The sequence below is a fragment of the Salminus brasiliensis genome, chromosome 7, assembly GCF_030463535.1.
Source record: "Salminus brasiliensis chromosome 7, fSalBra1.hap2, whole genome shotgun sequence".
NCBI classification, from domain to species: Eukaryota; Metazoa; Chordata; class Actinopteri; order Characiformes; family Bryconidae; genus Salminus; species Salminus brasiliensis.
The window spans coordinates 672,534-687,334 of NC_132884.1; the positions used below are offsets into that span (position 1 = coordinate 672,534).

At 43.6% G+C, this 14,801-nt stretch overlaps 2 protein-coding genes across 3 annotated transcripts; both read left to right on the forward strand.

Annotated features, from left to right (window-relative positions):
- Nucleotides 1–438: 438 nt before the first annotated feature.
- On the forward strand, nucleotides 439–5,219 carry mif4gda (MIF4G domain containing a). Of its 2 annotated transcripts, none has more exons than XM_072682770.1 (6): nucleotides 439–514; nucleotides 910–1,064; nucleotides 1,878–1,987; nucleotides 2,846–3,001; nucleotides 3,271–3,363; nucleotides 3,716–5,219. In XM_072682770.1, exons 2-6 carry the CDS (start codon nucleotides 986–988, stop codon nucleotides 3,941–3,943), a joined length of 666 nt encoding a protein of 221 aa, XP_072538871.1. In that variant the 5' UTR covers nucleotides 439–514; nucleotides 910–985; the 3' UTR covers nucleotides 3,944–5,219. The 2 variants fall into 2 exon arrangements, with proteins under 2 accessions (XP_072538871.1, XP_072538872.1); XM_072682771.1 differs by having other exon boundaries at nucleotides 442–514; nucleotides 970–1,064.
- Nucleotides 5,220–5,271: 52 nt separating this feature from the next.
- On the forward strand, nucleotides 5,272–14,307 carry gga3a (golgi associated, gamma adaptin ear containing, ARF binding protein 3a). The gene is made up of 17 exons (XM_072683287.1): nucleotides 5,272–5,332; nucleotides 6,038–6,122; nucleotides 6,211–6,286; nucleotides 6,371–6,469; nucleotides 6,697–6,820; nucleotides 6,928–7,031; nucleotides 7,176–7,256; nucleotides 7,728–7,865; nucleotides 8,329–8,410; nucleotides 8,512–8,622; nucleotides 8,722–9,000; nucleotides 9,087–9,169; nucleotides 9,394–9,611; nucleotides 9,970–10,208; nucleotides 10,757–10,926; nucleotides 11,579–11,689; nucleotides 11,921–14,307. The coding sequence occupies exons 1-17, from the start codon at nucleotides 5,293–5,295 to the stop codon at nucleotides 12,029–12,031; spliced, it is 2,151 nt and encodes a 716-aa protein (XP_072539388.1). The 5' UTR covers nucleotides 5,272–5,292; the 3' UTR covers nucleotides 12,032–14,307.
- The last annotated feature ends 494 nt before the right edge of the window (nucleotides 14,308–14,801 follow it).

Consider the following 14,801-nt stretch of genomic DNA (forward strand, 5'->3'; position numbering starts at 1 on the left):
ACAGGTTCTCAGTATAGCTCCTAGGGATGCATAATTGGAAAGTAGCTCTCCTTGTTTTTTAAGAATAAATAGATAATCCTCTGAATATTAAATGATTAAATAACAATTCAAAATAATGAAAACATGTATTTAACTCATTCAGAGTGGGGGGGGGGGGGGTTGGTGAGTTTGTTCTAGATAACTTGTCCCAGTCAGAGCCAGTGTTCACAGTGGTGGTGAATGGAACCACATCTGAACCTCTAACAGCTCCCTCACAGGAAGTTCTTACATCAAGTGGTTATTACTAGGGGACGTGAAACGCGGTCATCACACAACACAAGAACCACCTTAGAGCTCTTAAATCCAAGCGTGCATGAGTAGTGCCCTATAATTGCGCCCTCGAGCGCGCTTACTGGAACGCGACCAGGCTCCGGCCACATCACGCGCATGCGCAGACGGATCTGGCGCTCGGTGTAGGGAGGGGAGCAGCGTGTGGAGGAGCAGTGCCTGAATCGCGGTTCTGAAGCTGTTCTAAGTGAGTAACTACACCGTTTATAACATCGTGCAGTTCTGTCAGCCTTGCCGTCCGTGCCCAGTTTCGCCTGTGTGTCGTGACTGTCGTGTTTTGGGTGTTTTTGGGAGGTTGTGATGGGCACAGCTAGCTCAGTTAGCCGGAGCTGTGTTCAAACAGCTGGATGTAAACAATGCGTTTAAACCCGGATTAAACTCAGAAAGAGAGCCGGGAGGTCTCCCTGTCTCCAGCTTCTCGTTCGAGTTGTCCGATCCACCTTAAATGCTGAAGCTGGCTCCAGGATGTGGCTGGGGGTGTAACTGCTGCACCTCTTAAGGTGGAACGGGGGGGGGAATTTGAGTATAAGCGAACTTTAAGTTCTTACAAAGCTTCAATGTCTTCATTCTTTCACTTTCCAGACCTGTATTAACTGCTCCAGGTGTCATTTATCCTCTCTGTCTCTTCACACCGCCTAAAAGTTCTTCCACACCAACCATGGACCAGGTATGGGAAGACTGTAAGATCCAGGCTTTCAACACAGAAACCCAGAACATGGTCAAAGCAGCACTGAAAGGTACTTCTATAGACTCCTGTAGACTCCTGTAGACTCCTGTAGACTCGTATAGACTCCTATAGACTCCTGTAGACTCGTATAGACTCCTGTAGACTCGTATAGACTCCTATAGACTTCTGTAGACTCATATAGACTCCAACTCATATAGACTCCTGTAGACTCGTATAGACTCCTGTAGACTCATATAGACTCCAACTCATATAGACTCCTGTAGACTCGTATAGACTCCTGTAGACTCGTATAGACTCCTATAGACTTCTGTAGACTCATATAGACTCCAACTCATATAGACTCCTGTAGACTCGTATAGACTCCTGTAGACTCATATAGACTCCAACTCATATAGACTCCTGTAGACTCGTATAGACTCCTATAGACTTCTGTATACTCATATAGACTCCTGTAGACTCGTATAGACTCATATAGACTCCTGTATACTCATAAAGACTCATGTTGACTCATAAATTCATATAGACTCGTTTAGACTCATATAGACTTGTGTAGACTTCTGTATACTCATGTAGACTCCTGTAGACTCGTATAGACTCCTGTAGACTCGTATAGACTCTTGTAGACTTCTGTATACTCATATAGACTCCTGTAGACTCGTATAGACTCATATAGACTCCTGTATACTCATAAAGACTCATGTTGACTCATAAATTCATATAGACTCCTGTAGAATTGTATAGACTCATATAGACTGCTGTAGGCTCATATGGAGCTCCTGCTCGCTCCTAAAACATACTAGGCTCTTGAATCATGGTCTGATCCTAAAATACAGTTTTCTGCACTTTGCTCCCTTTTATCCAGACCCCACTGCAGTGGACATGGGAAAACTGTCCGAAGCTATCGTGGACCAGTCACTGAAGGACAGGTCCTTGTGCAGAGATGCAGGCCATGTCTGCTATGTTTTAGTACAGGTAGGTTCCTTCAGCCAAACAGTTCAAACCACTGGTCAATACACTGGTTTACACTTCATTAAACAGGGGTCACATTGATTTTGATCTATTTCTCAGTAATGCTGATCCAGGTGGGTTTAGTCTCAAATCCCATTCATATGTATCTGCACCATTTTGCAATTTCCAGTGTCATTGGCCATTGGTTCAGAATCCTCATAGTGGAGCATCCTTAGTAAGAAAAAGCATCCTTCCCCAGAAAAGGTTCTTAAAAGGTTTTCCACCTGAATCTGAAAGGCCTATTAAGCCATTGAACCAGGCAGTGAATCACTGGCATTAGATCATCCATTATGTTTAACAAAGCATATTTAGATTTTAGATATTTAAGCATAGAAGAACCACTTTTGGTCCCATGACTTACCACTTTATGTAAAAGAGGTGTGTGAATGTGAAGCACCACTAAATTGGTGAAGAAGCTTTACATCATGTGAAGGTTGTTTAGATCTTTTAAAGGTATGAACATGGTTCTTTATGGAACTAAAAGTGTTTCTTCTATGGTGTTGTTCAAAGAACCCTCTGCGGTATCTGTATTGTAAGGAATTTAAGGGTCAGATGTTATGTGTACTGTGTTATGAGAATCCAGACCAACCTCAGATCAGTTTCCGTGGGGTTTTGAGTTAAATCAGGTGGTTTAGGATGGTGAGGTAGATCATTGGGGCGTCGCATGGAAATTCCAGATGTATTTTTTGGAATTTCACAGTCTGTCTGGGATCTCTGGGGATAGAATTGCAGGATAGAATTTCGCCCACGCAGTGTAAACAGTCCATGATGTTCTCCTGTAACACTGAACCTGCAGATCCTGATTGAATCTCTGTGTCACAGATAGAGGCAAAGCACGGCAACACGAGTGTGTTCCGGAGGAATCTGCTGACTCGACTCCAGAAGGAGTTCACGGCGAGGGAGGAGACACGCGAGCGGAGCGTGCAGGAGTGGGTGTGCGTCGTCTCCTTCATCTGTAACATATTCGATCATCTAAAGGTACGTTTACCTGATTCAGATTATTGCAGCTCAACTTGTATTGACAGTACTTTTTTTTGCTTAGCTTTCTAAGAAAACCTTGTATGCTAACTTTATACAGGCTGTATTGGATTAATGCATAATACAAATATGTGTTTAATCTTATGTGATTTATGAAGTATTTCTATTGGTCCAGTAAAGAACAGCTGGTGTTTAAAATACAAAACAATAAACCAACAAAAGTAAGCAGTGCTGATATGAATCTGGTGAGTGGTGTGTTTTGTGTTCAGGTGAACAACGCCCCCATGGCTGCGCTCGTGGATCCGGTGTACGACTGTTTGTTCAGGCTGTCGCAGCCGGATGCTCTGATGAATGAAGAGGAGGTGAGTTCCTCTGAATCTGCTGTGGTTGTTTCAACACTTTCACTGTTTCTACCTGAAACGCACACGCCTGTCTAATGAATAGTGGCTCGTGCTTTAGCTCATGGGCACCATGCTGTCTAATGCCAGGCGTGGGCTAGAGGGGTATAAAGCCCCCCAGCATTGAGGAGCTGTGGAGCAGTGGAGGAACTGTGTTCTCTAGAATGATGGTGGAGGAGCTCCATCCAGTACTTTTGGGATGAGGTGGTGATCATCCAACCTCATCTACTCTCACTAATGCTTTTGTCCACATGGTGTGCTTGAATTTAGCATGAGTCCAAATGGACATCAGTTAAACTGTGTGTGTGTTTGACAGGTGGACTGTCTGGCGCTACAGCTGCACCGTGTGGGTGAACAGCTGGAGAAGCTGAACAGCCAGCGCATGGACCAGCTGTTCTACCTGCTGCGGGACGGCTTCCTGCTGCAGGACGGCCTGAGCTCCATGACCCGCCTGCTTTTGCTTGAGGTGCTGGAGTATCGGGCCAGTGGCTGGACACTGAGCGCTGCGGCTCAGCGCTACTACTACAGTGAGGTTGTGGACTGAAGCGGCAGGAGCCGTGATAACCCCCTGCGGGTCAGCGCCCCGCCGGCTTTGGAGTTCAGCCAGCTGTTCCGGTGCTGGTGCGGACCGGTTGGAGAGAGTTTAGAGGGGATTTGGGAAGTGGGAGCGTGGTACAGCTGCGGCAGCCAGGCTCGCTGCCTGTAGCCCTGCTCATACTCTGTGTGTGTGTGTGTGTGTGTGTGTGTGTGTGTGTGTGTGTGTGTGTGTGTGTGTGTGGGGTTATCTGGTGTTAAAGTTGAAGGAGGTTCTGAATGGTTCTGTTGTTTCAGCTTGGAGAACTGAGGTGCAGTTTTGGGTGTGAAGCCGCCGAGAGAGAGAGAGAGAGAGAGAGAGAGAGAGAGAGAGAGAGAGAGGGGGAACAGATTTAGAGGAGCTGAATAAAACATGACAAACATTCGGCTGCTTGTTTTAGTGGGGGCTTCTGGAAGCCCATTCTAAGTATCTCATAATAATGACTTGTTTCCTCTTAATATTGACTTGATTTGTAAGATTTTGATTTGGTATGTAGAACATAAACACTGAACACGCCGCGGTGATCACTTTCTTGAAATGTACCAAGTCAGTATTTTGATTTAACAAGTCACATTTTAGAGAAAATACATTTTTAGGTTGAAGATTTGGGGGGAAAAAGTAATGTTACAACATGAGTCAGAATATTTTAGGCCAATATTCTGAAATGCTAAGTCATGATTTTGACACAGGAAGAAAATATTATAAGAGAAGGGTCATTATTTCTTTTTAATTTTATTATTATTATTTTTTAATATTTGGACTTGAGTTTCTCAGAATACTGACTTGCTATGTCAAAATAATGACGTTCTACCTCAAAATGAGTTATTTTCTCTAAATACGATAAATCCTGACTTTCTTCAGAATATTGACTTCCTGTGTGAAAATAGTTACTGAGTAAAGGTCATGTTTTATTGGGGTGCAGACAGTACTCCAGTGCCCTGGGGGTCTTCCACACTCACAGGACTGGACCGTGGTCGCATTGATTACTCTGATGACTGATTCTTTACCACTGGTGCTTTATAAGAATATACATTTCATATTTTTTTTTCATCCAAGGTTTTTACATTCCAATAATAAAATGACAAATAATAATAAAAAAATAGATAAAAGCTGATCAGCAGTATTGATCACTGATCAGCAGTTCTGTTTCACAGTTTCCACTGGAATTGTGTAAAGCGCTGTGTGTGTTTGTGTTTTGACAGTAAAAAAAATTTATTCTTTAAATAAAGAAATCTGGTTTATTAAACGAGTGTTTTGGTTTTTAATCTGAACTTTAAACCGCGTTAAATTCGCCTGTAGTTTAATAAAGTGGGGAGAACATGGCGGATCCGGATGGAGAGTCACTAGAATCATGGCTCAGTGAGTAACTGAGGAATGTACAGCTTTTATTTAGATTGTTTTAAATCATTTCTGAGGGACATTCTGTGTATTTTGTTGATTTATTGATATGTCGTGTGAATTCGACATCTTTCAAACGCTCAGTTCTAGCCAACGTTGGCGAATTCAGGTCCGGAAAGCAAAAATCCGCTCCAGGACTCTGTTCCAGGTCCAGAAAGTAAGACTCCGCTCCAGTGTTTTGTTACAACTGCCTGAGCAAGTCCTCTGGCGCTGGGCTGCAGCAGAGCTACCGCGGCGGCTCGAACAAAACCCTGGGGTGGATTCTTACTTCCTGGAGCCAGATTCGCCTCCTCTGGTTTTAGCCGCGGTTAGCAGCTTAGCTGTGTTTACATTAATGATTTTAGGACCAAATGAAGTTGATAGGCGATGTATTTGTGAGATTTGCTCTTCACGTAGCTGAGAACCGTTCAACACGTTCTCCTGCGAGGTTCTAGTCCTTCGGTGTCGCGCTGTTTTCAGAGCTGTGCTAGATAGCTGCCTTAGCTTCTTCAGCTAAAGTAATGTGATTAGCTGTAGGCAGCAGTTCTCTCTCCAGCTGATGGCAAACATCTTTACAGATAGTAATATTATAATATGTGGCTGATATTGCGTCTAACAGTGCAGATTACAGGGGATGCAAGAGCTGCTAAATGTGCCAGCATGACGTTTCTTGTGTTTTCCACACAGACAAAGCCACCAGCCCTTCCAACAGACACGAGGACTGGGAGTATATCATTGGGTTCTGTGACCAAATCAATAAGGAGCTAGAGGGGTAAGAGTGGCCCAGCTCTCACTGTGTCCTGTCCTCACTGTTTCACTCTGGAAGTGATGAGCTCTTCTCTTCTTCTGCTCTTCTTCAGTCCACAGATCTCAGTCAGATTACTGGCACATAAAGTCCATTCCCCTCAGGAGTGGGAGGCTCTGCAAGCCCTGACCGTGAGTTCCTGCTGTGGGTTTAAGGCCTGCTCAGTTTGATGGGTTTCAGTCAGCTCATGTCTTTTTCTCCTCCGGATGCTGTAGGTCCTAGAAGCCTGCATGAAGAACTGCGGCAGGAGGTTTCATAATGAAGTTGGAAAATTTAGGTTTTTAAACGAATTAATCAAAGTAGTTTCACCGAAGGTGAGATTCAGTACTAGATCTGGGCAATATCTCGATGTTTTTATACATTTTGCTGTTGCTGCATAATATTAAGAGGCATTTCTAAGCATGCCATGCGTGTTGAAAATGTCTTTAAATATTGTGATATAATATTGTGACCATATCTCCCAGCCCTATTCAGTACTCATGAATTGTCTCATGTTGGCTAAAGAATTAAACACTGTTTTTTCTTTATGTGTTTTCCACAGTATTTAGGGGACAGAGTGTCGGAGAAGGTGAAAATGAAGGTAATAGAGATGCTGTTCAGTTGGTCGGTTGCGCTGCCGGATGAGACCAAGATTGCAGAGGCTTATCAGATGCTAAAGAGGCAAGGTAGCTATTTGACCACTGTGGAATCTGACCTGTGTAAACGCTACAGAGCGCGTTAGTTTGCAAGGTCACCGTCATTTGTGTTCAACTCAGTCCTTCTGCTCCATCAGGCATCGTGACGACAGATCCAGACGTCCCGGCGGATAAGACTCTGATTCCCTCTCCTCCTGACAGGCCTCTGAATCCTGTCTTTGAAAACGAGGAGAAGAGTAAAGTAAGAAAACAAGGCTTTTTCATTTCAGTTCCTCGGTTATTACTACAGACTATTAAACTTCAGGCTGTTACTGAATAAGTCATAGTTTATTGTTTAATAAGATCAATAACTGAATAATACGGGACGTCTGTTTTTTCTGTGTAGCGTCTCGCAGAACTGCTGAAAAGCAAAAAGCCGGAGGACCTACAGGAGGCTAACCGTCTGATCAAGAACATGGTGAAGGAGGTAACCTGAGTGTTTGCTGAGTTTGATCTGCTGCTTTTGTACCTTAATAGTAGCAGTTTGGTGAAACATTAAATAAACATGATTGATCTCTGATCTCAAATTCAGTCGATCAGGTATCTGATGTGTGTTTTGTTGTTAGCAATGTTAGCCTAGCCTCTTCTGTTATGAACTAAACACTGGAGTAAACACTGGGTTTACTCATCTCTGTAGACGACGGTGGGGAAACAGAACGTCTCCACAGAGCTGAACGAAGTTCTAGTGTCAGTCTAAATCTGTAAAAAAGGTCTGTTCATTTATTCATAGGCTGATGAATGATTAAGCAAATGAATGATTTGAGGGCGTATTTACGGAGATCCGGTTGATGACAGATTTTACTGAAATTAACTGTAGTGCATGTTTACGAGTCACAGCCGTGTGTGTGTGTGTGTGTGTGTGTGTGTGTGTGTGTGTGTGTGTGTGTGTGTGTTTCAGGATGAAGCAAGGGCGCAGAAAGATGCCCAGCGCACCAGCACTTTAATGGAGGTGAACAACAGCGTCAAACTACTGAACGAAATGCTGCAGCACTTCAGCAAAGACCAATCCACCCAGGCAGACAAAGAGCTTCTCAAGGTACAGGATCCATTTATATTGGTACTTCGTCTGTCAGAAATACCAAAATACACACTATGTCCAAATGTTTATGGACACTCCTAGAGGGGTTTAAAGCCCCCCAGCATTGAGGAGCTGTGGAGCAGTGGAAGAACTGTGTTCTCTGGAATGATGGTGGAGGAGCTCCATCCAGTACTTTTGGGATGAGTTGGGGATGATGAGGTGGGGTGGTGATCATCATCCAACATCCTGACCTCAGTAACGCTCTTGTGGCTGAATGCAATCATCTCCTCACAGCAATGCTCCTCCTCCAAAATCTAGTAGAAAGTCTTCTTCTCTGGACAGTAGAAACAGATACTCCAACAGAAGCAGATAAACTCAGCAACGTCGGGGGGGGGGAAGTTGTTCTCAGATGTGAGAGAGTTGGTGTTTGTTGGGGCAGTTAATTGTTGAAGTAATTAATGGAGGGATTTTACTTTGTTAGGATCTGCATGATGACTGTGATAAACTGAGGACAACAGTGTTCAAGCTGGCCACAGAAACTGAAGATGACGACAGCAGCTTAGGTAGTAAATGCTGGACAGCAAGATTTCACCTTTATCCACCATTATTTTTATACTTCATTAGAAATCCTCCTCACTGACCGTTTCTCCCCTCTGGTTCACAGGTGAAATCCTGCAGGCGAGTGATGACCTGTCTCGTGTTATTAACTCCTATAAGAACATTGTGGAAGGACAGCCTGTCAGCGCTGACACGCCTGGATCTACAACATCAGAGCGTAAATATTACAGCCCTCAGCTCCGCTCTTTTTATAAGTTACTTTACAGCTTTGCTGATCAAATTCTTATTTTTCTTCTTTGTTTATGAATGTTTTTAGGTTCCAATACTGGAAGTTCCTCAGAGATTTTAATAGACTTGGCAGGTTTGGATCTTCGCAGTCCTTCACCACAGCATCCTCCTCCTCTCCCATCGGCTCAAATCCCACAAATTCCAGATGACCTCTTCATGTCTCCACCAGCCTTTCAGCCTCCTCCTCCCCACCTGAACTCCTCTTCAGTCCTACCAGGCTTACAAATCAACGTGAAGGACAATCTTCCAGTCATGAGTGAGACTCCAAGCAGCCTCTCCCTCCTGGATGAAGAACTGATCTCCTTAGGTGAAGTTTTCTGTGATAGCTGACTGTGTTTGTGGGGGGTTGTGTGGCTCTGCTGACGGCGAGTATTAACTCTGAGTTCTCTGTAGGTCTCAGTGATCCAGTCCTCTCATTAAGCTCTCAGAAACAACAGCAGGAAGACGAACTGAACAGCCAGTGGACGTCCTTACAGGTACACCCGTCGTAGGAAACGATTCAGTGCATCGGGATCTCTCACTTTTACCACAATTTCACAAATTCTTAATTATTATATATGCCCGTTCACACAGTAGGGAAGTACAGAGAGTAGCAACACTTCAGACAGTTGTGAGTGAAGTCATTGAGCCTTAATAAACAGCTTTTCTGAGATGAATTTGAATATTTGCAATTATATTACTTTTTTTCCTTTTTTAACAGGCCCCTAATCCTCTAATGGATCTGCTAGGCAGTCCTCTTCCACTTGACCTCCTTCAGCCAGCAGCTCCAGCTTTCTCTGAATCTACCTCAGCGCCAGACTCCGGTCATGCCCCACAGCCTTTCGGAGCAGCAGCTGCTTTCCCCTTACCTGTTCCTGCTTCATCTGGGTTCAGCTCGCTCCAGGACCTCGCCCTGTTGGATTTGGGAAAGCCCTGCAGGTGGATTACTGTTTCATCTCACCACGATTCGATTTGATTATTTTAGTCTGATTTTTGTTTTTTTGAATGCATTTGTACATGTGTTGTTAATGGGACCCAGGCGGACTTCTCAAATGGGCCCCACTGTTACCTTAATCTCACATGGGTCCCATATAGGCCCATCCTGTATTCAGTGTACAACCCAGATGGGATCCATGTTTAACCCCTCCTGGTTCCATCACTGACCCTAATGGGCATCCATATGTGGAACTAATAGACAAAATGTTCTGCTTCCCAGTTGGGCGACCCATATAGGATGGACATGTCTTTTTGAGCGACACTGCAGATACTTAATACTGTTCCTTCTTTCTGACTGTAGTGGTGGTGGTGGCGGTGGACTGATGACAGATGACTCCTCACCATCATCTCTGCCCTGTGGAGTCAGCGGGGGTCCTGTTGTACCGTCCTGCACAAAACCCCCAAATTCAGTCTTCCCTCCAGACAGCCCTCTCCTCCACCCTGTTTCATCCCCTCTGCTGGGAAAGCAAGGAACTGCATGCACACAGCCTGACCCCTCACTGACCAACGTCTTCGTTCCACTGGACTCAGTCAGACCCAGTGAGTTTTACTAATGACTTCATTTTACTTCTTGCTGGATAGAAGAAATGTCCTTATGGCTCCCGAGTGATACACCCATTGCTGACACATGTGCAAATGCGCACACACACAGCCTGCCTAGTCCCTGTAGAGAAGAGTTACTGCCAATAGAATAGGACTCTTTGCAGCAGATAAACATCATGACCCTATTGGCTCCATGCTGCCTAATGCCAGGTGTGGGCTAGAGGAGGGGTATAAAGCCCCCAAGAACTGTGTTCTGTGGAATGATGGTGGAGTTGCAGGTGAGGTGGGGTGGTAATCATCAAACATCCTCACTAACGCTCTTGTCGCTGAATTTAATCAAATCTTCACTGCAGTGTTCCTCCTAAATCTAGTAGAAAGTCTTCTTCTCTGGACAGTAGAGACAGTTACTCCAACAGAAGCAGAAGAAACTCTTTTAATCTCCTTGATTTCAGAAGAAACAATGAATGAACAGGTGTCCGAATACTTTTGTACTTTTATAAATATGTCTGCAGTGTTTTTTAATGTGCAACTCTGATGTTGCTCAGGTAGAGAAAGCCCTGTGACGGCCTATGATAAGGATGGCGTGTGTGTCCTGTTGCACTTTGCGTCCGACTCCCCTCCCGGACGGCCCGACGTTCTGGTCATGGTGGTGTCCATGCTGAACACAGCGCCCCTACAGGTGAAAAACCTGACACTACAGGCAGCTGTGCCAAAGGTAAGAGCACAACACTCCAGATGAAGTCCTGCGGGTTTTTGTTTGTGGTATTTTTATTTTAGAGGAATTAAGTGTGTCTGTACTGGTTCTGCAGACATCACTGAACTCATCTGCATGGATTTGCTGGATTTGGCAACCGGCTTAATTCAGCAGCAGCTGCAGACGGTTTTAACTGATTTAGAAGTGGGCTAATTGAGGACTGTCTGCTGACTTTTAGGATCAGTGGACCAGTTTGAGACTGTGGGTGTTTTCAGCTGTTTTGAATAATGAAGCATATTTTCTAATAATTCTCTGTGTACTTCAGATGCTTTGTGTTTTTAGTTTTATTTTTTACCTCATTAAACCCTTAAGTTCTGTTTTTCTCCCCTGTGGTTAATCAGATATTCTTTTATAAATCAAATTAAACAGAACTCCCTAACTACTCCTGCAGATCATTTAATAATTTTTAGATTAATAATTCCCATCAAAATTCATCATATTAACCTTTTCTGAGTGAATCATTTGATGAAAGTGATTCATTAAAAATAGGGATGTGCATTTCAACCATTTGATTATGACTCATTCCTGGGGTTTTGTCATTCGCTGGACTCTTGAGACTGGGCTCAGTCCAGCTGTCATTTACTCCTTCTTCTTGTGTTTGTGTGATTGACAGTCTATGAGAGTGAAGCTGCAGCCGCCCTCAGGCACAGAACTGGCGCCTTTCAACCCAATACTGCCCCCTAGTGCCGTCACACAAGTAATGCTGCTGGCAAACCCACTGAAGGTAAACACACCTAGAGCCACTTTCCCACTGCAGGAAAGCCAGTCAGCAGATTGCTGTTACAAACTCCTTATATCTATTTTTAATTATTTCATTTATTTTATTTTATTTTATTTTATTTTATTTATTTTATTTATTCTCATTCATTTAGAGATTACATTTCATGCAGTTCTGGTTTGTTCTGTGACAAGGTTTTGATCTAAATGTAACAATAACTTTTATGTGTGCGTTTAGGAGAAAGTGCGGATGAGGTACAAGCTGACGTTTCTGCTCGGAGATCGGCAGTGCACGGAGGCGGGGGAAGTGGATACATTTCCGCCAGTGGAGCGATGGGGCAGACTGTAGTGTTCCCGTTTAAGCTCAGCTTCTTAGGAATCTGACCGTCAGAGCTGGGTTTATAAGACGAGGGTTGGAAGTATACCCTGAAGTCGTCTCTCCTGGCAGGATAGCCTTGTGATATTCCTGCACTAAACTGTTGGAGGAAAACTCCAGAATGTTCCAGACTACTCTCTGTGTGCTGCAGCAGGAATTGCCCTGAATTTAGGAAAGGATGAAAAACCTGACTTGAAACTCACTTATAATAGAAGGCAGTGAGCAGTTCTAGTTCTGAAGCCATGTTACTTTAATAGTACTGGAGCTACAGTAGAGTAGAGGTAAAAGTAGTTCCTGTTACTTTTCCATTCACTATATAAGGTTTCCTGGTATCCATATTGATGTGGCAGAGCCTGGTAAACATTTCACTCACGTCACTACACTAATGAGGAATTACAGGCTCCTCCCTCTAAACTACAACATATTCACACCTTCATTTAAAAACACCCTTAAGTGAAAAAACCTTAAATACATGTTTTGTAGAACGGATTACTGACAGAACTCAGCAGCTGCCAGTTTACAGCTACTGTAAGTGAGTTTCCAGGCAGCAGGTGTTGTGTTTGGAACAACTGACTGTGATGATCACCTGTGTGCCACAGATGCAGCAGGTAGCGGTTCGGTACAAACTGGAGTACTCCTTTAACCTATTAAACAGTGTAGCTTCCCGTAGAGGCGACAGCTGGTCCTGCTGAACGAGCCCAGAGCCAAGAACTCTTATTAGATCAGATGTCTTTTGAAAGTGCAAACATGTGTCATTTAAGCAGTGTGTACACCTGTCTCACCAGCATTATCATTACATCATTACTGGAATTCTACCTATTATTCAAAATTCTCTGTATATCTCAGTGTGGGTGAGCTGAGCTCAGTCAGAGTCGGGGGTTCAGTGTGAATCTGAGCTTCACTGTAGAGAAACTGACCCACTCTGATCTCTGTACAGTGGAGGTGAATGGAACCAGGTGTTGGTCACCATGACTACAACACAGATACAGCCCATAATTTATCTCCTACCCAAACCCACCAGTGCAGCTACACGAGTCTTCTGAGTTTTATATGGAATGATGATGATGATGATGATGATGATGATGAGGGTAAAACAGTGGAGAATCTCCACTAATGCAGTTTTCTTTAGGGACTACTTTCTGTAGCCGCACTACACCCTGCAGCATGTATCCCTCCACCATTTTAATGATCTGATTTTAAAAGCAGGTTCTAGAGCCGAACTCTTCTCAGAACTCTGGTAGAACCGTGTCTCAGGCATCAGGCAGCGTCTTCATCACCATTAGGTGAAGAACTTTCTGTGAGGAGCTTTTAGTAGAGCTTCAGACGTCTGCTTCCCTTCACCTCCACTGTAGAACCACAGCTCTGACTGGGGGAGGTTATCTAGAACCTCCACTGTAGAACCACAGCTCTGACTGGGGGAGGTTATCTAGAACCTCCACTGTAGAACTCCAGCTCTGACTGGGGGAGGTTATCTAGAACCTCCACTGTAGAACTCCAGCTCTGACTGGGGGAGCTTATCTAGAACCTCCACTGTAGAACAGCTCTGACTGGGGGAGCTTATCTAGAACCCAGCGTTTCACACCAAACTCACCTGCTGTAAATGAGTGTTTACATCTTCCTGTTTAATTATGCAGAGATTTTGGAAACTGGAATTCATGTCTCATTATGTCTCTTGTCATCTGAAGTCTGAAGCCACTGAAACTGAAGCCGAGTTTGTTACAGATGAAATAGCTGCCTTGTTCCTGTTCCTGAGTGAAATGATAGATTCTGGGGAGGAGGATAATGTTATGTTTATTACAGAATTATATCCGGCCATAAAAGTTTATATTAGTGTGGGTTTTTTTCCTTTGTTGTTTACTCTTTGATGGCTTCGGGTGTGTCTGTATTTATTTACACGTGTGCTCTGGGATTTAAAAGATAATTATTTATGCTATCAATTGATAATTGATTGATATTGTGTTGGAGCTATTGCAGTGTCCCGTCGCCTGTTTGGGCAGCTGGAACCTGGCTTCTGTTAGGTCTTAGGATGAGTTCTAACGGTTGTGATGTCATACAGTATTAACAGCATTTTAACATGAGGTGTGAATAACGAGGGAGCGGGTTGTGTTGTGGGATCACAGAGGAGCTCTGCAGACCTTTCTGTGAGTTTCTGATATTTTGACCCTTGGAATCATCAAATTGATGATATGTAAAAACTAACACTGTACATGTAGGTGTGTGTAAACGATAAATAAAAGCTCTTTGGATTATGTCTGTGCCGTATTTTTCACTCTCTTTCTCACAAACTGTTTTCATTGGGGTACAGTACCATACTTTCACTATAGTACAGTCTCAGCTCTTTAATTGAGTTAGATTGAGATACAGTACCATACTTTCACTATAGTACAGTTTCAGCTCTTTAATTGAGTTAGATTGGGATACAGTACCATACTTTCACTATAGTACAGTTTCAGCTCTTTAATTGAGTTAGATTGGGGTACAGTACCATACTTTCACTATAGTACAGTTTCAGCTCTTTAATTGAGTTAGATTGGGATACAGTACCATACTTTCACTATAGTACAGTTTCAGCTCTTTAATTGAGTTAGATTGGGGTACAGTACCATACTTTCACTATAGTACAGTTTCAGCTCTTTATTTGAGTTAGATTGGGATACAGTACCATACTTTCACTATAGTACAGTTTCAGCTCTTTAATTGAGTTAGATTGGGGTACAGTACCATACTTTCACTATAGTACAGT